Source organism: Coenobita brevimanus, chromosome 50, assembly GCF_032717465.1.
Source record: "Coenobita brevimanus isolate Jiangsu-jjx chromosome 50, ASM3271746v2, whole genome shotgun sequence".
Classification (NCBI taxonomy): Eukaryota; Metazoa; Arthropoda; class Malacostraca; order Decapoda; family Coenobitidae; genus Coenobita; species Coenobita brevimanus.
Genome location: NC_137003.1, coordinates 37,710,681 through 37,730,171, shown reverse-complemented (window position 1 = coordinate 37,730,171; position 19,491 = coordinate 37,710,681). Strand labels below are relative to the sequence as shown.

Here is a 19,491-nt window from a genome sequence, read left to right as displayed (position 1 = left end):
TGAACACGCACGTTCGTTGAACGCGGATCTGCGCTGTGACGACATAAATGTTAGGCGGCAAAACTATCAGGACAATTATTGAAATGACCTAATATGACATCCAGAGTAATACCTCAGTGTAATGTATGGCTAATCGGAATCTGATGCCATTAGCCATTTCCCAGGTTTGTCGGTTCACTGGTGTTTGATAAATTGAATATTCAATGGGAAGCAAAAAAAATAGGTTAGATGGGAATAGAAGAATGGGCAAGGTATAGGCATGGATGATGGTTTGTGATGGAGTAGTGAGGAGTGCACTTTGTAAAGACGACATTGACTCTGTGCAGGATACTTCGATCGAAAATTCGGTATGGGAGAAGTAGGGTAGGCAGAACGAGATGGGGTGGTGGTGGACAAAAGATCGGGTGGAAGTAGAGTACCCAATGAAAATGAGAGTTTTAGTTTGAATGGTATGGACATGTTGAAGGTTTAAGCGATTTTCTTCCATTTCAAGAAAAACGTTAAGCTAGTAAACATGTGCTACTCTCATAGGCTAGGCCTCTGTCTGGCGTCGTACAGCTCAAGTAAAATTAGGTTTTGCTCATTATATAAAGGTATAGGCTATATATATATATATATATATATATATATATATATGTGTATGTATGTATGTATGTATGTATATACACACACACACACACACACACACCCTTTTGCCCTGTGCAAGGCTTTGAACCACTCTGAATTGCTCCCAAGTGTTCTTCAAAATAATAATAATGCCCGGTAACAAGAACAACAACAGCGATAACAATGATGATGATGATGATAATAATAATAATAATAATAATAATAATAATAATAATAATAATAATAATAATATTTTTTTTTCCGGGTTTCCTAATTGTCAGGTATATAATGTACGAGTATAGTATGTATGTTCCTGTCTTCCTTAATGCCAGTAAACGGTAATGATCTTGGAGTCCTGCGGATTACCGTAGATCTGTTGGTGGGATACTGTGGGCTCTTCAGTAATCACTCGCCATTCGCGTTATTCACCAGTTACCTCACACACATCATTCCTGTCAATCCCAACGTGCCCCCGCCCGCCAGATGGTAAATTTAGATGGTGTCTTGAATCAGGCACTCACCGCCCATATCTCACTCTTTCGTTCTTAAACACAACTCGGGAACGAATGTGGTCTGGGTAGGGAATTACTGGCCAGTCTCCATACAGTGAGATCCACGTGCGCCATTAAAGAAACAGTGTTAATGTGGCCACACCGCACTTTGGTTTGAGTAGACTGTTTTCCATGGAGGTGATGTATTGGTAAGGTAAGCAGCGAAAGCAAATAATTAGCATTTACAGTATGAATGAACAATCCTAAATACTGGACCGACACACTTTCATCCAGTAAATGATATAGGAAAGAAATACTTTGAAATGAAGTATTCATTCCAGTATTGAATACAGTTAGACGGCATTATCCCCTCGAATGATGGTATGCAAACTGATGTGATAATTGCTGTTGATAGCGTATCTATATAAGTTAGTTAACCTTCCGTAATGCGACTGCAGATATTTCCATCGAAATACCTAGTTATAGTTCACTTCTATTTCTGTTAGTCGTTTCATATTATACATGTAACTTTTATGCTGGAAAATGTCAGTGTGTGGTTTGTGATGTACTAATGTATCTCCATTTACAGTATACAGTTCGTAGAACAATTTACTACTTACACATGCATTGCCATATTCCAAACATAGAATCTAAAATCATATTTCGGTTTTCGAGACGCCAGTTGTAATTACCCATGTCATTCAATGTCTGTGGAGTGTCCGTTAACTTGATCTCTGTCATATCATTATATTAGTCATTTTGTACATGCAGTGTGTTATTTATGTGGGAAAAAGTGTCAGCTGACCAATATAGGTTTATAGTAGCGTCGGTCTACACCGAAATATGATGCAGGATGAGCAAAAAATAAATAAATAAAATAAATAAATAAAATAACCACGGTGTAGAAAAAAAGCATCTTGCAGTTTACATACATCATTCTGTCCTATATAATTGTCGATAGTGCTTCATAAACATAGGCATATTTTAGTTGTGGGTTCTTTGCGATTCTCCAACGTAAGGTACCGCACGAATGTTGCAAAAGACAGAGAGGCTACAGTGAGTTGGTAGTCGTTCAGCCGCCTCACCGAAGCCATTACGGGACACAACTGATCAGTAGCCAAAGGCTTTGTTTAGTCAGTCGTGAAAATTTAACAAGAAGGTCAGTTTAGAAATCCACCACTGCGAATTGAGACCTCGTGTCACCCTAATTTTATGAAAGACTGATGGAAATCTTAATACTTTTTTTTTTTTTTTAAATCAAGAGTCTCGTCAAGTAGTGGCATTTCCTTACATATGAGCGGCCCTACCCGGCCCAGCCTAACTCGGCCCGACAGTAATGCTTTTGAGAAACTTATATCTCAGCAACTACGTGCCGGTCACTGAGTGGTTTGCACCATATGATAGCCCAGTTCTTTAAGATTTGTTTTTGACAGGTTTCATCACACACCAGCGGTGCTCGTGGCACGTGACACGCGCCAAGTGCAACGTATCTAAAATCTTCAGAAGAGGGCGACAGGCCAGAGTTTGTCGGAAAGGCATGAAACTTGGTAGGCATCCTCGGGATGTAAGGAGACATTTCAGTGCTTTCAGCTTTAAATGGCCTTGCTCGTACCTCACTGACAGAGACGTTTTACTGGTTTTAAATGTTGTACAAGTAATATATTGGTATATGTCGTTTTTTGGTACCAGCAGTAGTCCAGTGCTGTGAGCTGCAGACTCAGTAAATATAGCATTACTAGTGGGCCAAATACCGAACTAAATTTCTCAAAACTTGTTTCCCCCCCTAATATAGTGTATGTAGTACTTGTGAATGCATTCTACTTGACAAGCGCAGATTGTTATATGTATGAATTTTTTTTTTTTTTACACATACTATTGATGTATCACATATCAGGCCAGTAGATTACTTGAGGTGTGAACCTGGTCATCCAGAAGTTCTTGAAAACAAAGCATTCAAGGGTTACCGTTATTCCATATATTTATGTATTTAGCGAAACATTTTGTGAAATTTTCAGAAAATGTATTACTGTAACTCCAAAGACCTTCGCGCCACCCTCATTTGGGTCGCGACCTGAGGTTTGGGAACCGCTGAATGTTAGTGGGATGATATGAAGTTAGAGAGATGATATGAGACTAGTGAGATGTGAGGTTAGTGGAATATGAGGTTAGTGAGATATGAGGTTAGTGGGATGATATGAGGCTAGTGGGATGACATGAGGTTAGTGAGATATGAGGTTAGTGGGATGATATGATATGACGAGATATTAGGTTAATTAAAGTTGATATGAAGTAAGTGAAACAAAATGATATTTTAGTGAGCTTGCCTGAGCTTAAAGTGGAGCTTGCCGAGTCGGGTTGGTCCAGCCTCCTTGGTGAGATTCCGCTCATTCAGCTCGAGCTCTTCCTTGGAGGGGGTGCTGGGCTTGTCCTTCTCATTCTCGTAGTTCACCTGCTCCGTGTCCTCGATGCCCTTTGTTGGCCGAGAACGGGACGGGCAGGTGCAGGTCGGGGTCTGGGGAGGAGGCTATGGTGAGAGAGAGAGAGAGAGAGAGAGAGAGAGAGAGAGAGAGAGAGAGAGAGAGAGAGAGAGAGAGAGAGAGAGAGAGAGAGAGAGAGAGAGAGAGAGAGAGAGGTGATTTTTCCGGGGGGGAAAGAGTTATGTATGAAACGGTTGTGAGACGCCGACTCGAGTGTTAAATGTTGAAGGAAATATAAATGTTTCAAATTTACCGGTACTTGCCGTGGACTGCCTGCTGTTGATAGTCACTGCCAGACAGTTGTATATATGGACAGAATGAGAGTGTGAGTTTGATATAGTATTTACTGAGCGGCCAGAGTGTAAATACAACGACAAAGGTAATATCATTCAGGTGCAGAGTAACTAAAATAAAACTGCCTCATGTTTACACACGGTGGACTGATTCCTGGTGGTGGTCGCTGGTAGGTATTTATAAATGTGGACATGATCAAAGAAGTATTATGGCACAGTACCTTATGTGCGGCCGAAGTGTCTAAAAAATGGCAGAAGTAATATGGAACAATACCTGGTGAGATGCCTAAATGTATATCAAGTGAAACAGGGAGTATAACAGAGTACTTGGTGAACGGCCGGTGTGTTTATAATGAGAGAGGTAATATGGGACAGTACCTGGTAAACTGCTGAAGTATGTATATAGTGGCAAAGGTAATATGGTACAGTACCTGATGTGTGGCCCAAGTGTTTTAGTAATGAGAGTGGTAAAACCGAATAGTTCGTGGTGAGCGACTGAATTGTATGTATAATGAGAAAAGTAATATGATACGGTACCTGGTGAACGGCTGAAGTGTACAGTATATAGAAGTAATATGATGCAGTACCTGGTGAGCGGGTGAGCTAGCTAGTCGTGGTGATGGGCAGGTACAGATGAGTCCTCCTGGCGGCGGCGGCCCGGCTGTGGGTGACCTCAACCCCGGTGGACTCTTCCCGCCCGTCGGGGATTTCCCTGCAACAGCCCCACACACACACGTCACAGGGACACAAGTAAACAAGGCAGGGGCACGGATTTGGTACAACAGATAGCAGGTGGATACTTTATTAATTTATTCTTGCCACCTCCTGACTATGTTTTTCAGTTTAGACTAAAAGAAATCAAATTTATCTTAGTATCAGCTTAGGGGTAGGGCTGGGAATTTATGGCGGTGGCAAAGATTATAGCTAGGAAAGTTCTGTTTTAGGGTAATTATTGTGGTCATTAGCTGTAAACGATCTACCAGAAAGGTGCGGTGGGCTAGGTGTGATAGTTAGTGCTCTAGGGTTAAGTTTTGTGGGGTATATTAGATTTAAGGAATTCATTAGCAGTCATAGCATTGTGTGTATTTAAAGGATCTGCTGGGAAGGTACGGTGGGCTATGTGAAATTAGTTTACCTGTTTACAATTTTGCCAGTATGAGAGATGTAAGCAATGTAGGTAGCAAGCATAGCGTTGTGCGAAAATAAAACCGGCATTAAAAAAAAAAAAATGGCAAAAGGGGGGGGGGCGATTTCCAGAACTTAACATTAGGGTAGAGTGGGGTAAAAGGCCCATGTGAGGTAAAAGGCCCCCCCCTTGTTCCTCCTCTATTATCTACTTATTCATCCTAGTCAGCTGATCAAGGGATCAACACCATCTGGTGGCATTTCCCTATACTAACAAATCAGTAGCAGATGACCGGGGAAGGAAGCAGCACGTGTTTTTCTCCTTTGACCACATTTCATGTAAGTATAGGGATATGTTTGTGATATCTTGTGCATATGCTTTGCATGCAATATTAACATTGTGGGTATAGATAGAGAGGTTAGGAACGTAAGATTGCTTTGCAGTGCAATTCACAATTGAATATAGTGCTGTTTAGTTGTGGTGTTTCGTTTACACCAATATGGCGTTTGGGGTAAAAGGCCTACTGTGTTGTGGGTCAAGAAGCCCACTAGGGGGCTTTTTACCCCACGTGGGGGTTTTTAACCCTCATTAGTATTGGGTGTTTATAATTACTTGCTTTATTGGTTTTACTATACTATGTTCCGTATTACAGATTATTGTATGATAACTTATATGCTTGTTGTCTATTTTCTTCAGCTTAAATAAACTATAGTTTTTTTTTTTTTTTTTTTTTTTTTGTGCTTCAGGTAAGAGATGCCACGTGTATACCAAAGGAAGACAAACCGTGCTTCGTATGGGACCAGAGTTCTACAGGATGCGTTGCAAGCAATTCGGGATGGAACACCACTAAAAACTGTTTCCAAAAATTATGGCATCCCTTGCAAAACTCTTAGACGACATCGGGATGGGAAAGTCAAGAATCCTGGGGCAGCACTGCTAGGTCGTTTCAGACCAGACTTTGATGAAAATCTTGAGGCTATGTTAGTTTCTCATATCCTTGCAATGGAAAAGGCTCTGTTTGGCCTCACACCTATTGATGTACGGCGGCTTGCTTTTGATTTTGCTGAAAAAATGAAGATCGACCATCGATTTTGTAAGACTTCAAAGATGGCAGGAAAAGATTGGCTAGCAGGATTTCTCCAAAGAAATCCAACACTATCACTCAGGAAACCAGAGGCTACTAGTATGGCACGAGCGGTAGGATTTAATCGTCCTCAGGTTCGCCAATTCTTCAAAGTTTATCGTGATGAATTATCGAAGGGTAACTACAGTCCAAGACAGGTGTGGAATATGGATGAGACAGGTATAAAGAATGTGCAGAATCCATGTAACATTGTGGCAACAAAAGGAGCAAAATCAATTGGACGTATAACTAGTGCTGAACGTGGACAGACAACATCCGTTCTTTGTGCAGTTAATGCAGCTGGAGCATATATTCCCCCAATGTTTGTATTTGCCCGTAAAAGGATGACACCACTTTTAATGACTGGTTGCCCACCTGGATCTATTTCCAAGATGCACTGCTAATGGATGGTCTGATGATGATTGTTTCTTACAATGGCTGCAACATTTTGTTACCCATGCAAAACCAACTCAAGATGACAGGCACATTATAATTCTAGATGGGCACCACAGTCACAAAACTCCAGCTGCCATTGACTTTGCAAGAGAAAATGGCATAGGTTTGATAACTCTGCCGCCTCACTGTACTCACAAGATGCAGCCTCTTGATGTATCATATTTCAAGTCATTAAAGGCTTCCTACAACAGAGCAGCAGACAACTGGATGCTTGCAAATGCTGGCAAGTGCATTTCCCAATTTAATGTGGCAGAAATATTTGGCACTGCATACATGAAGACAGCCACTATTGACAAGGCCATTAATGGTTTTAGAGCAACAGGCATCTGGCCATTTAATGATGATGTGTTTACAGATGAGGACTTCGTAGCAGCACAGTTAACAGAAGAACCACCACCCACTGCTGCTAGCAAAGACAAGAATAACAATAATGATCCTCCAAATGAGAATCAAGATGTGGAAGACATTCCTACTAGCAGTAACATTGGTGATGTATCACTTAATGATCCCTGTGATTCCAACACACAAGAGCCTCAAGCTGGAACGTCCAAAGACGGTGAAGCCAGGAGGTTACTTACAAGTCTTTGTAGCCCCCCCAAACCAAGTGAGAAGCGAGCTAGGAAAAGGAAAACACAGAATTCTGAGGTCATAACATCATCACCTTACAAAAAACAACTGCTTGATAAGAATGCAACTTCTAAACCTCAGCTAAAGGAAAAGCACCAAAGAAAAGGAAGAAAATTCCAAGCCCAGTTTCTTCTGATGATGAAGAATGGCCTTGCTTAGTATGTGGAGCACCTTATGGTAGCAGCAGACCCTCTGAAAAGTGGGTGCGGTGTAATTCATGCAAGAAGTGGTCACATGAAGACTGCACACCTGGCTTTGATTGGTATGTTTGTCACAACTGTGAATCTGACGAAAATTGATAATGTTAAGTTATTATGTTGATTATGTAAAGTCCTAGCAGAGATTTAGAAATACAATTTTCCTTAATTACATGTTTTTTATAAAACGGAAACTACAATTCAGTTTGCTCATTTATTTGGTATCAGTAAGTAATTGAAAAATATTTTAAGAGAAGGCCATTTCTCTGTTATTAAGTAGGCTCAGTATTTGAAAAATATTTGTAGAGAGTAAGGATCAGTTCGGATGCAACAAAGAATGTTTCTCCAAGGCTCATACAAAATCATTTTCTTTCACATAGAGAAGGTTTTTGCTTTCATACTGTTTAGAAGAACCTAAGAGCTTTAATTTTATTTCAAAATGAATGATTTTCTAATTGTTTGGGCACTAAATATTATCTTCTACGTCTCACAACAAAATAGATATAGAAATTCAGTATATAAAGTATTGTTTTATTGATACCTAATATAATTCCTAGTATAGGGTAAAAAGCCCACCCCCTGGGCCTTTTACCCCTGGCCTGGGGTAAAAGGCCCTTTTCTTTTTTCCATTGTAATACACAATTTCACCCCTACAAAATAGTAATAGATGAATAAAAATCTCAGCAATGGTAGTCCATTAACTAAGGTTTCTAGCAAAACCGGTGTCAGATGAATAGCTCAAATAGCTTAAATGCAGCAGGCCTTTTGCCTTAAGGGGGGCTTTATACCCCACCCTACCCTACCGTCTACTCCAAAGCATCTGACACAACTAAAGATTTTGGGCCGTATTATTAGAACTGAGTGAATCAAGGTGTAAATAAGCCACTGATTTTTTACGGAACACCTGTAATAATAGCTGTATGTGTGATCGGCCTGCATCCCATGTTACAGAGTGCAGCTGGGAACGTCATGCATGTTCCATCATCATCAGTGCTCCCGTAGATCATTTATGGAACCCCTAGAACTATGAGATGTGATAAGCCTGCGTCCCAAAGTACAGTGTGCAGTCAACAGCGATATAGGAAGGTCACACATGTTGTATCATTATCGACGCCTCAGATATTTTCGTCAAAAACCTGGGTTTGTCGACACTTTTTTCTCCCTCACTTCCATTGATACGCTGTTATAGGAGTATCAAAAGTGTCAAAAGGTGTGGCTGTTCCTAGACATTATCAGATGTGTGTCATCAGTAATACTGTAATTTGTTGTTACTAGGGAAGGTCTAGACTACCGCATTCGCTTTATTGGATGAGTGTATCCGAGTGTAATAAATATCCCATGATTTTTTTTTTTTTTTAATAAGCCGGGCGGATTTAGTTGTTTTAAAAAACAACTGCTTCAGTTTGCCACTCCAGCTGTGCGTAAATTTGGCAGCTAATGATCATTTCACGCCACGCGACAATATTAAAACTGTTTTCATATAATGACAGAATGTATGGACGTCATTACTGTGAAATGGCTGGTTTAAAAGCATAGTTTTATCAAGGTTGTCTCATGAGCCTTTTCACACAGAATATATATATTTTTTCCATTATAGTCGCAGTTCGTGGCCATCCAACAGCCCTGAACATGAACTGAACCTCATTAGTACGATGGCATCTTGCTGTTGAACCCTTTTAATCTGATGACATACTACCTGTATATACTTTATTATTACTACCTTCAGATGATTTATTCAGCTTGGGGAAAGCTAGTTGATCTGGAAGGGTTTGCTAACAACCTTGATTGACTCATTAGGAGAGGTTATTCCTTGGCTGAATAAATCCGCCAGGAGATAGAAAGAATAACTTGAAAATGAGTCATCAGGCTGAAGGGGTTAGTTCTTGCTATCGCCACACAGTTATGCAGGTTTGAAGTGAGGGGTGATCACTGGTACTGAAGTGGTTCTAAACAGTGTCCCTTAACCCCTTCCACACCACAGCATCTCTCGTTATAGTTTAGTCAACATCAGATGATTCAGTTCCGTCTGAAGGGAAGACTGTCTTAGTGAAGGGATTGTCTGGGTCGTCTATTCGGTGTTTCTGTATTGGTCCGCATGCCGTCCACGGAGGGGCCGGACCTCCTACTGAAAAGGAGAGTAATAACCAGAATGAATCCTTCCCCATGCTGACCAAGTACGAGTCAGAATGTGTTGTCAGCAGTGCAACCGGTGCATGTGAATGCGGAAGACAGTATCAAACTGGTTATGTTTGTATATGTCATTTTATACATAGCATACTGAACCGATAGAGTGTAATAATCGCATGTGAAGGGACGCACTACTACAACCCAGTTTGAATGTGTGTCAGGATTTGTGTTTCGAACCCCAGACATGGACACACGCAACTCGGGAAACCAACGTGGTAACCACTGAACCACCGTGGCGGATTGCACCCTTTGACAGGCATACTGCTGATTACAGTATGTTAATTTTACTTAGTGTTGGGGATACAGACAATGCTGAAGCATTAGCATATATTTCCCTGTTTATTCTCCAGTTTTACCTTATCAACACGATGACTTTATTTTGCATTTTACTCTTCTACCGATATAATGTTTTATCATTGCTTAGGAGGCTACTCCCGAAGGGAAGGGGTTAGATCAAGGGTCGGGGAATATTTTAGGATATTACCCAATTATTTGAGTAAAATGAAATAACCCCCCGACTTAAAAAAAAAAAAAAAAAAAAAAAAAAAAAAAGGTAGCCACCACTGTGTACACATCTGTCAGTGGTACGGCGGCTAAGCAACAGATATCATGATACATGGTTTTACATATTGTTCACCAGAACTTGCATCATTTATGTGAAAAATCAGTAATATACCGCACGCATTACCTCTCATGCCGCACGCATTACCCCCAAATGTTTAGATTTACCCCACTTGGGGTAATTTATCACTGTTCCCCGACCCTTGGGTTGGATGAAGCCGTCGTTAATTCTTTCACCACGTTAGGATTAATTTGACTAAAATCGTGTGGAGATACGGTAACGAAAGTAAAATAAAGAGTACATCATGGGACTGAATGAATTAAGTTAGTTCCGTAGCCGTGTGTTATTGTGCAGGATTAATGAAGCCAGTAAATAGTGCATCATTAACGTGGCTAATTGGCCCATTTGCCTCCACCAGCACTACCAGTGTTTGTTTGGCCATTATGCTGAAAAAATAGTCAAGTCACTGATTGGCACTATTAATCTGTTTACTCCGATGACGTATTTTCTTTATACATTTTATTCTTGCAACCACCAGACGATTTATTGAAGTTTGAGCGAGATTTTTCGAGCCAGAGGGGTTAGGTATAGGTAGCCTACATAACCCATCCACTACATGGGGGTATCGTAAAGCTGAGTAAAATCGTCTGGTGCATCAAGAACTAAACAGAAAATACGAATATGTTTCTGCGTACGTTTGGCAGATTTAAAAAAAAAAATAAATCAGGATCTTACAAACTAATACAATTCAGTACTTTGAAACTAGGGATAACTATTAGATTATGCAGTGCTGAGTACTGTGTACCCCGTAAAATATAAAGATACGGCAACAGTGTTGGTAGTATATTTTGTTCAATAAATGTGGGAAGAACAGCTCAGTTGAACAGTCATCTGGCATTAGCTGAAATATGATACTAATGTGGCATTAGCTGAAATGTAATACTAAATGTGTTCGGGTCATGAGAGAGTTAATATCCACCTGTATGTTATTGATACAGACTATGAGAGAGAGAGAGAGAGAGAGAGAGAGAGAGAGAGAGAGAGAGAGAGAGAGAGAGAGAGAGAGAGAGAGAGAGAGAGAGAGAGAGGACATTACAGTGTAATTGGCTGCTGCAAAATACATCGCTGTGGAAAACGTATTATGTACAGTAGTGTCCCAGCCAATCAGAATGCAGTCAGAGAAACCATGTGCATCAGCACTGCTGCTGTCACCACCACAACTTCTGTCATCATCATCACCAACTGTACCGTTTTTTTGCTGACCTGGCCTTATACTGCCATCTCTTCACATTGAATACTGAGTTTTTGCGATAGATTAATACTGGAATCTGATGCTAATTATGAAATAGTGCTCTGAATGGGATGTAAAGCCAGAGTATCGTCTGAGCTGCCATTGAGCTGCGTGAAATAAGCTGCAAAATGACAAAAATCTGAACCAGGTTAAAGTAAAATGACTAAATCATGACCACCACCGCATCCTGAGATAACCAATACGGTAGCCTTGTTATTTTTTCTATTTGTAATGTTAATCTTCATCGTTTGACTATGCTTTTTTTTTTTTTTTTTTTTTTTTTTTTTTTTTGCAACTGCTGTTGCATATACTCTGTATTATATTTAGGTTACAAGTTGAAACGACTTATAAAGACAAAGGAAATACATTAAATTTACTGTGGCTGTTGTGACAGTTTAATTATGTCAGGTATCCTTGAACCATTCAAAACGCGACAAGAGAGGTCCCTTGGAACCTTCATTATTCTTATACCTTCAGCCAGTTACCTATTTTTATTTTCATCAGGCTACCACCTCACGAATACTTTTAGTTTATGAAAAGACCTTTAGAACTGGAGGGGGTTAAATATAGCCCTCATTAACCTGTTGCTACTATGAATCCTTCTTGAATTAATTTTTAGATGGTTCGAAGCTAGCAAGAACAAGAGAGAGAGACTGAAGTGGTTACCCATCAACTCAAATGTGGTTATAGAAGACCGTGGAGTTGCGATGCTACCTTAACTTCGCTCGACCTTTCTGTTGCTGTGGGCGCACATAGCATATTACGGTAATTCTAACTAGCAGTAAGTGATATTATTCTGGCCAAAGTAATCCTAGAACACAAATAATTATAGATTCATTCTGTTGATTCTGATTGGTATAGACTAACGTCCCGCCAAATAATTAATTCGGGCATTATACTTCATTTGAGAGGAATCCTTGTATATAACTGGTTCCGTCAGAAGTCATCGGTGCTCCATCATTAGTGTCTGGAATATGTTAGTCTCGAAACAGTTATTACTACTGTGTTTTACAGGAGACCGATGCAAGTTTTAGGTCCACAGGTGTGCAAAATGTGGGTTACGGTGGAAGTATGCAAAGCTTTTGATGTGTTACAGTCATTTGCCACATTATACAGTATATAGCCCACTATATAGCAGCGTTACCCGTAGCTTCCATGAAAGTGGGACTGAGTTATGTTTCTCCAGGCGTTTCGTCTTGTGTATATGCGAATTTTAAGCACCAACAAATGAATAAACATAAATAAATAAGTAAATTCCGGTAAATAACTAATGTACTGATTCATTTCAAACTGATACAAAACAGCATTTTGAATTTAAGCATAGCTGCTAAGTACCGGTAGTGTTAGAAACTCACTTTGTGTCTCAGAATGTAAAGCTGCAGCCAAAGTGACTCTGCGTTGTTGTGTTTATTATACGAGTATTCTGGAAGACTTATTAACGTGTAAGACCACCTTTTATTGTACAACACATGTAAACCTGAAAAATTTCCTGCAGTATGTAAATCAAATTTGCGTATAAAATCATACGTATGTGGTTCAAGTTTCAAATAGTGAAAATGTCGGACACTGAAAGTGTACATCATTTATTCGTATACCGGTATTGTTAATTGTGTACACGAAATATTTATAAATCTGCAAACGCATGACAGCGGTGATTCCGATGAGATTAATTCATAGGTGTGTCAGAGGTGGAGAGGTGAGAGTGGAGTGACTGTCTTTAGTATAATGATTTGTGGTTCAAATGTATTATATAAAGATACAAACTGACATGAAATAACGTAACAGACGTACCTCCCGGGGGAGTCTTTGTCCCGGTGGGCGAGGGTGATTTCTTGAGGTAGTGGCTCTGCGGCTGAGGGTTCTTGACCGCCTTGGGAGGGCGCAGAGTCACGGTCCGCTCACCAGTTTTCTTGGAAAAATACTTGCGCTTCACCCGACAGGCGTAGAGGGCGCTGGCCAGCACCAGACTCGTCACCGTCACCGTTATCCACCATGTCTTGTCATGGAACACCGCTGTGCACAGAGAAAGAGAGCACTAGATTATGCATGTCAGTGGCAGGTATGTGAGAAATTCGCCGCTACCCTACCTATATTCTCAGAAGTTGTTGACTTAGACATTCTAAGAATGAGGATCATAATGTGACTTTTCACTCCCTCCTACAGTAACTTGCTATATGCTTCTCATATTGATTCTAGCTTACCGTACCTGTTACACAGAACACTGGTAAGTACTGCTTTCAACACCCATGTCAGGCACATACCACATCAATATTGTCACACTCCACACCTTTGCTGCCTTGTTGTCGCGGTGCATCGAACATTACTGAGGTATGATAGTGGTTGATTTTGCTAACACATTCACAGGTTGAGTTTTTGCCAAGTATATTAAGTTAGGGTTTCCATTCTGGAGCCATTTTTTTTGAAACTCATACATACAGATGCCGACACTCAGATATGAGAATACATATGTAACTACACTTAATTGCACACAAGCACAACACTTACAGCAGGCGTTAGCACATGCACCCGTACTTAAACCTTGTGGTGTAGTAATCTCTCTTGCCGGAAACTTCGTAACATACCCTTTCCCACACCAATATACAGTACCGTATATACACCTTCATGGACGCCTTTTATTGACACTTTTCCTCTCAGCACATATACCTATGCCAGCACCTGTACGTACGGCCGCTTTAACATATATTTTGACATTTTCATTTGATCATCATCTCCATTTGTTGATATACTGTATTTAGTATACTTTTTAATTTCTGTCGCAACCTACTGTACAACAGTATTTCAATAACATCCTCTGCATTGCCTAAAATTGTATTTAATTTAGGCCTATATTTTCACACACACACACACACACACACACACACACACACACACACACACACACACACACACACAAAACCAGTACATGCCCACACCTGCACAGACTACCGTTCTATCAAATATACTCATTACATAAACAAAAACCTATAGGTGATGCATACTTGTATATAGCACACAAACACAGCTAGCCTGATTCACGACATTCACACGCCAAGGATAATGAATCTTTGTTTAAATCGTGCACATCCTGTATTGAGTTTACCTGAGTGCAAGGCAGTTAGTTATATTGCGTTAGAAAAATAATTCTTTTCTCTGTTAGATTTTATAGGTTTAATAGTCTCGTTTGAGAAATTAAAAAGTTGCTAGTCTGAATATTTTGATGACAGTCATAATTTTAAGGTGTTATTGTGTCAGTATGTCTGTCAGAGTGACACACGTTACCGTATAGTAGCGATGGTGGTGATGGTAGTGGTACTCACAATCTGAAACAAAAGAAGAATTTGTTTACATTTGTATTGCAAGTGCTAGTATATGCAGTTTTACACTTTCACTCATAACTTTTATAACATTTTATACAAAAGTATGGGACATACAAAAACTGAAAGACATGTTGGTAGCGTAAGAAAAAAAAAAAAAACATGATTATCTGAAATCATTCCTGGTTGCTGGTTTACTTCGACTTCATAAAGAGGTCGCCTAACTGGCGTGTAACATTTGATTTGGGATAACTGAGTCAATCCCCTAGTACTGTTAACCCACAGAGCTCGGGGAGGTCTTTTACAGTCTAGGATTGTCATCTCATGACGATTTTATTCAGCATAGGATATATCCTTCGACCTAGAGGGCTTAGATCTAGTCTTGATAAACGTCTTGTACACGAGAGGCCTTTGCTGAGTTCAATAAACCGTCTGGTGGCAGCAGGAATAAACTATAAAAACACGTCACTTGTATTCAGGGTTGGGTGTGAACCTGGTAATGGTGAACGAAGACATGGTTTGTTTTGTCGGAGAAATATATTGAACTGTGTTAATGGTGTGGCGTTTGTATTATATGTACACTGAAGTAATATATTAGCCTGCATCACAGTGGAAGCATTGTGTTGTGTATGGTGTGTGTTGTGGGATCATAGTCTTACTGGCTTAAGGTGTCTGGCGATGGTCATTCATGATACACGGGGTTATGCTGAACATTTTGCACAAGTTTTATATGGCTGGTCAGCGAGATCATCAAGCTTAGTTTGAGGGACCTTGATAATTACATTTGGCGGACTCTTCCCATCAATGGAAATGTCTGGCACCTCTATTTCAAGGTTACCGAGATGGTGGGCATTATTACCTGGTGGCTTCAAGTGGTTAGGATTTGGAATGATCAAGCCTGTATTGGGGGTACCCTTTCATCACCTTTCATTACTCAACCCACTTGAGGGTGGCCGGCAGACGCCCAGTTCCATAGACTGGGTCCCATGGCAGACACCCTTTTACACTTAGATAATGGTTAGCTTCTTACCTAGGCTGACCCCGCTGGGCTCCCGGTCTACTGTATATCTGTACTGGCACCTTTTGCTGTCTGTCCCTCCACCCTTCTGTCACTTGCACCATAACTAGGCACTCACTTTCTTTCTTTTTCATCTGATTTCAAGTAGCTCAGTGGAAGAAAAAGATAATATTACGGCTCTGTACCCTTTCCACAGAACTTCTTCGTGACTGGCATTATATTCTGGTGTTTAGTTCTTGTTACAACTCAGCACTGAAGATGAGGAGATGGCAGTTTTAGAGAGACATGGGGTAATTTGGAATATTTAATAGTGGCAGGCTGTAATGGATTACAATTTTTATGTGTAACTTGTTGTAATAATTATGTAATAGGGTCCAGAATTCTATTATGTAACAGTAATAGTAACAGATTACATTCATACAAGTTATATGTATTGATTATTACTTTATCTCTTCCCTTGGTTTTCTTTACTTATGCAAAGCTTGAAATATGTCACCATATAAAATATAAAACATGTCAGTGTGATTGTGCTTAAATATCACAAAACAAAAGTGCGCCTACTACCCTTCCTCAGACTGTAAAATGTTATCCCTAGAATGAAAACACTCAGGCACTGAACATGTGTGTCAGTAATACCAGACGCTTGCTAATTAGACAGAAATGATAATTAGATGGCAAGCATCACATTGTTATGTGATGCTTATATTCCTGAAACTTAAACCTAAGTGGTGCCCGTTATAGCCATTACGTCAAATGGTGTTATGAATAACTTTGGCTCACCTTAGTTGGATAATAGCTCCCAGGTACTAAGGAAGTATGGTATGATTGCAAGGTACCGGTACTGCTAAAATCAGACACAGAGTGGAGGTAAACTTCAGATTAGGATAAATGATTCTTCTGTGAGGATGTCACCATAAGCTCAGTTGGTGTAGTGTATATTCACCACGTCCTGTGTTGTTTTGAATAAATTTGAAGGACCAGAGAATGCAGCAAGAAACTATAATGCCAAATGCAAACATTGTGATTGTGATGTACTGATAGCTGGCTCCATTAAAACCTCATCAAACCTAACACCGCATTTGATGGTAAGGATAAGGAAATTTTGTATTACCTACAGTATATCAGTGTCAGGGGTTCCGTCCATCCAAGATTTAGTGAAAAGGTGAAAAGGGAACTCATAAAGAAGGTGGTCTGAGCTTTTCTGCCTTGGGAAAAGTGACATTTTTGATGCCAAATGGTGCATCCTGAAGAGTAGGCTACTTCAAGTATAAAGAGTTGACTGAAAAAAAAAATGGTGAATGGGAATTATGGGAGCTATATGACCATGACTATTAATTTTTGACTCCTGATAACGAACAATATATTATGTAATAGTATTATAATACATTTCAGAGTAATATGTAACATAATAGATTAATGTAATAGTAACATAATAGGGCCAACTCCTTAGTAATATGTAATACGGTATAATATTTTCAGCTGTAATAGGCCCTATTTATGGTTTTACATCAGACTAAAGTAATAAGAGTACAGCTGGATGTCTCCAGCCCTTATTCGTGCTCATATATTTATCAGGTGTATCATTCAGTCTGGTTCTTGGTACATGTTCGTCTCCTGCTTAACTTTTTGGTACATGTTCGTTTCCTGCCTAACTCTTGCAACATGGTTTTCTGCCAAACTCTTGCAACATGTTCGTCTCTGGCTTAACATTTTGCAACATGTTCGTCTCCTGCCTAACTCTTGCAACATGTTCGTCTCCTGCCCAGCTCCTGCAACATGGTCTTCTCACGCCTGATTCTTGCAGAATGGTTGTCTCTAGTCTGACTCTTGCAACACGTGTGTCTCCCACTTAACTTGCAACATGCTCATCTCCCGTCTGACTAGGAGTATGGTCGTCTTCTGCCATTTTCTTGCAATATGGTCGTCTCCAGTCCGACTCTTGCAACATGGTCGTCTCCTGTCCAACTCTTGCAACATGGTCGTCCTCTGCCTGACTCTTGCAGTATGGTCGTCTCCCGCCTGACTCTTGCAGCATATTCGTCATCTGTCTAACTCTTGCAGGCAGCATGTTCGTCTCCTGCCTGATCCGTGCAATATATTCTCCAGCTTGACTTGCAACATGATCGTCTTCTGCCTAACTCTTGCAACACGTTCGACTCCTGCCTGACTCCCACAGCGCGTTTGATCTCTTCAAAATTGATTTACCCTTGATCCACACCAATCGCCCCACCTGCACCACACATCCCGCCGTACTCATCTGTGCCCAACATTCATGTCAGCCTCTCTTTTTAGCATCCTTTTATAGCCGTATTGGCACTGGCATTGAGACCTAGCGCCACTTCTTTCTAGTTATTTATTTTATTATTATTATACTTTGATGGTGCTGGAAATGGATGACTTCAGGCGGTGCAGTGATACACCTAACGGCTCTACACTCCGGTTATACCAACGTCCATCAGCTCCCTGTCCCCCTAACGGAAGATGTGTACTGCAGGAGAAGGATAACTTCAGCCTGCAGTCTACAAGGTTCACGTCCAGATGAGCCTTGGGTTACTACTATTACACCTTGATGTTCCCTTGTATGGCATTTCAAGCGCAAAATAAATCGCACGAGAAGAGGCGACAGGAAATCTCTTGGGCCAAGGAGAATGCATCCCTGTATCTCCTGCAATCCCATGAGTATCTGACCTGCATCTTCTCAAACCATTTTGGGTTCTTTTCTATCAGTCTGTCTGTCTGTCTGTCTGTCTGTCTGTCTGTCTCTCTCTCTCTCTCTCTCTCTCCCTCCCTCCCATCCTTCCTTCCTTTCATCCTTTCTTACTTCTTCTTCTTCTTCTTCTTCTTCTTCTCTCTCTCTCTCTCTCTCTCTCTCTCTTTCTCTCTCTCTTCTTCTTCCTCCACCTCCTCCTCCTCCTCCTCTTTTTTTTTCTTCTTTCTAACATCCAGCATCTACTAACCTGCTTTTCTTCTGGCCGTCAAACTCATCATCCACCACCGTACTCCGACTTGAGGCGCAGTCACCTATCCCGGTCATGTGTGCACGGTCCATACACACACACACACACACACACACACACACACACACACACACACACACACACACACACACACACACACACACACACGTGGGAAGACCAGGGGCCATATTTACAAACTTTCTCGAACTTTAGGTGTTTAAAAGATGGTTTGTTTATGCATTTACCTTCATTCCTACAGCTACCAGACACGTCACAGCCGCCATGAATTGAATATTAAAAGCAAAAAGATAAGAAAAACAGAACTTTCTAATGACAGTGAGCATCAGAGGAGATTTATTTATCCTGCAGTTTGGTTAACATCCTTAATTAATGTAACCCAAGACTTGATATTGGGTTTACCAGGACGAACAAGGAAGAAAGAGTACAGAATATTCCCCATATCTCTTCTTTTCCCCATCCTCCTCCTCCTCCTCTCCGTATATCTAAGAATTGTTTTAGCAGGAAAGACAGGAAAATAAGATTACAGAATACCCTCATGTATCTCGTTCTGTACCACAACCGAAGCTGTAGTTGTGAGAGGAAAGTTACTGTTATTTTTCGAATCTCGGCCCAGTTTCATTGCTGCGAGGAAGAATGATTGTGCCCTGCGTGCTGCCAGATTGCTTCTATATATAGTCGACCCTTTGACCTCCCCTCACTCCATTTTTTAGGTATTCATTCAAGTTCCACTCGGTTGACGGTAGGA

General features: G+C 40.6%; 1 protein-coding gene across 1 annotated transcript in view; it reads right to left on the bottom strand.

The window, feature by feature from the left end:
- LOC145399739 (synaptotagmin-4-like) overlaps window positions 1-19,491 on the bottom strand; it is a 91,187-nt gene that overhangs the window by 12,795 nt on the left and 58,901 nt on the right. The window contains exons 2-4 of the mRNA XM_080272287.1: window positions 13,228-13,449; window positions 4,455-4,579; window positions 3,422-3,609 (exon numbers count right to left, since the gene is read on the bottom strand). Of these exons, the coding sequence (XP_080128413.1) occupies window positions 3,422-3,609; window positions 4,455-4,579; window positions 13,228-13,449 (535 nt within the window). The remainder of the gene's footprint in view (window positions 1-3,421; window positions 3,610-4,454; window positions 4,580-13,227; window positions 13,450-19,491) is intronic.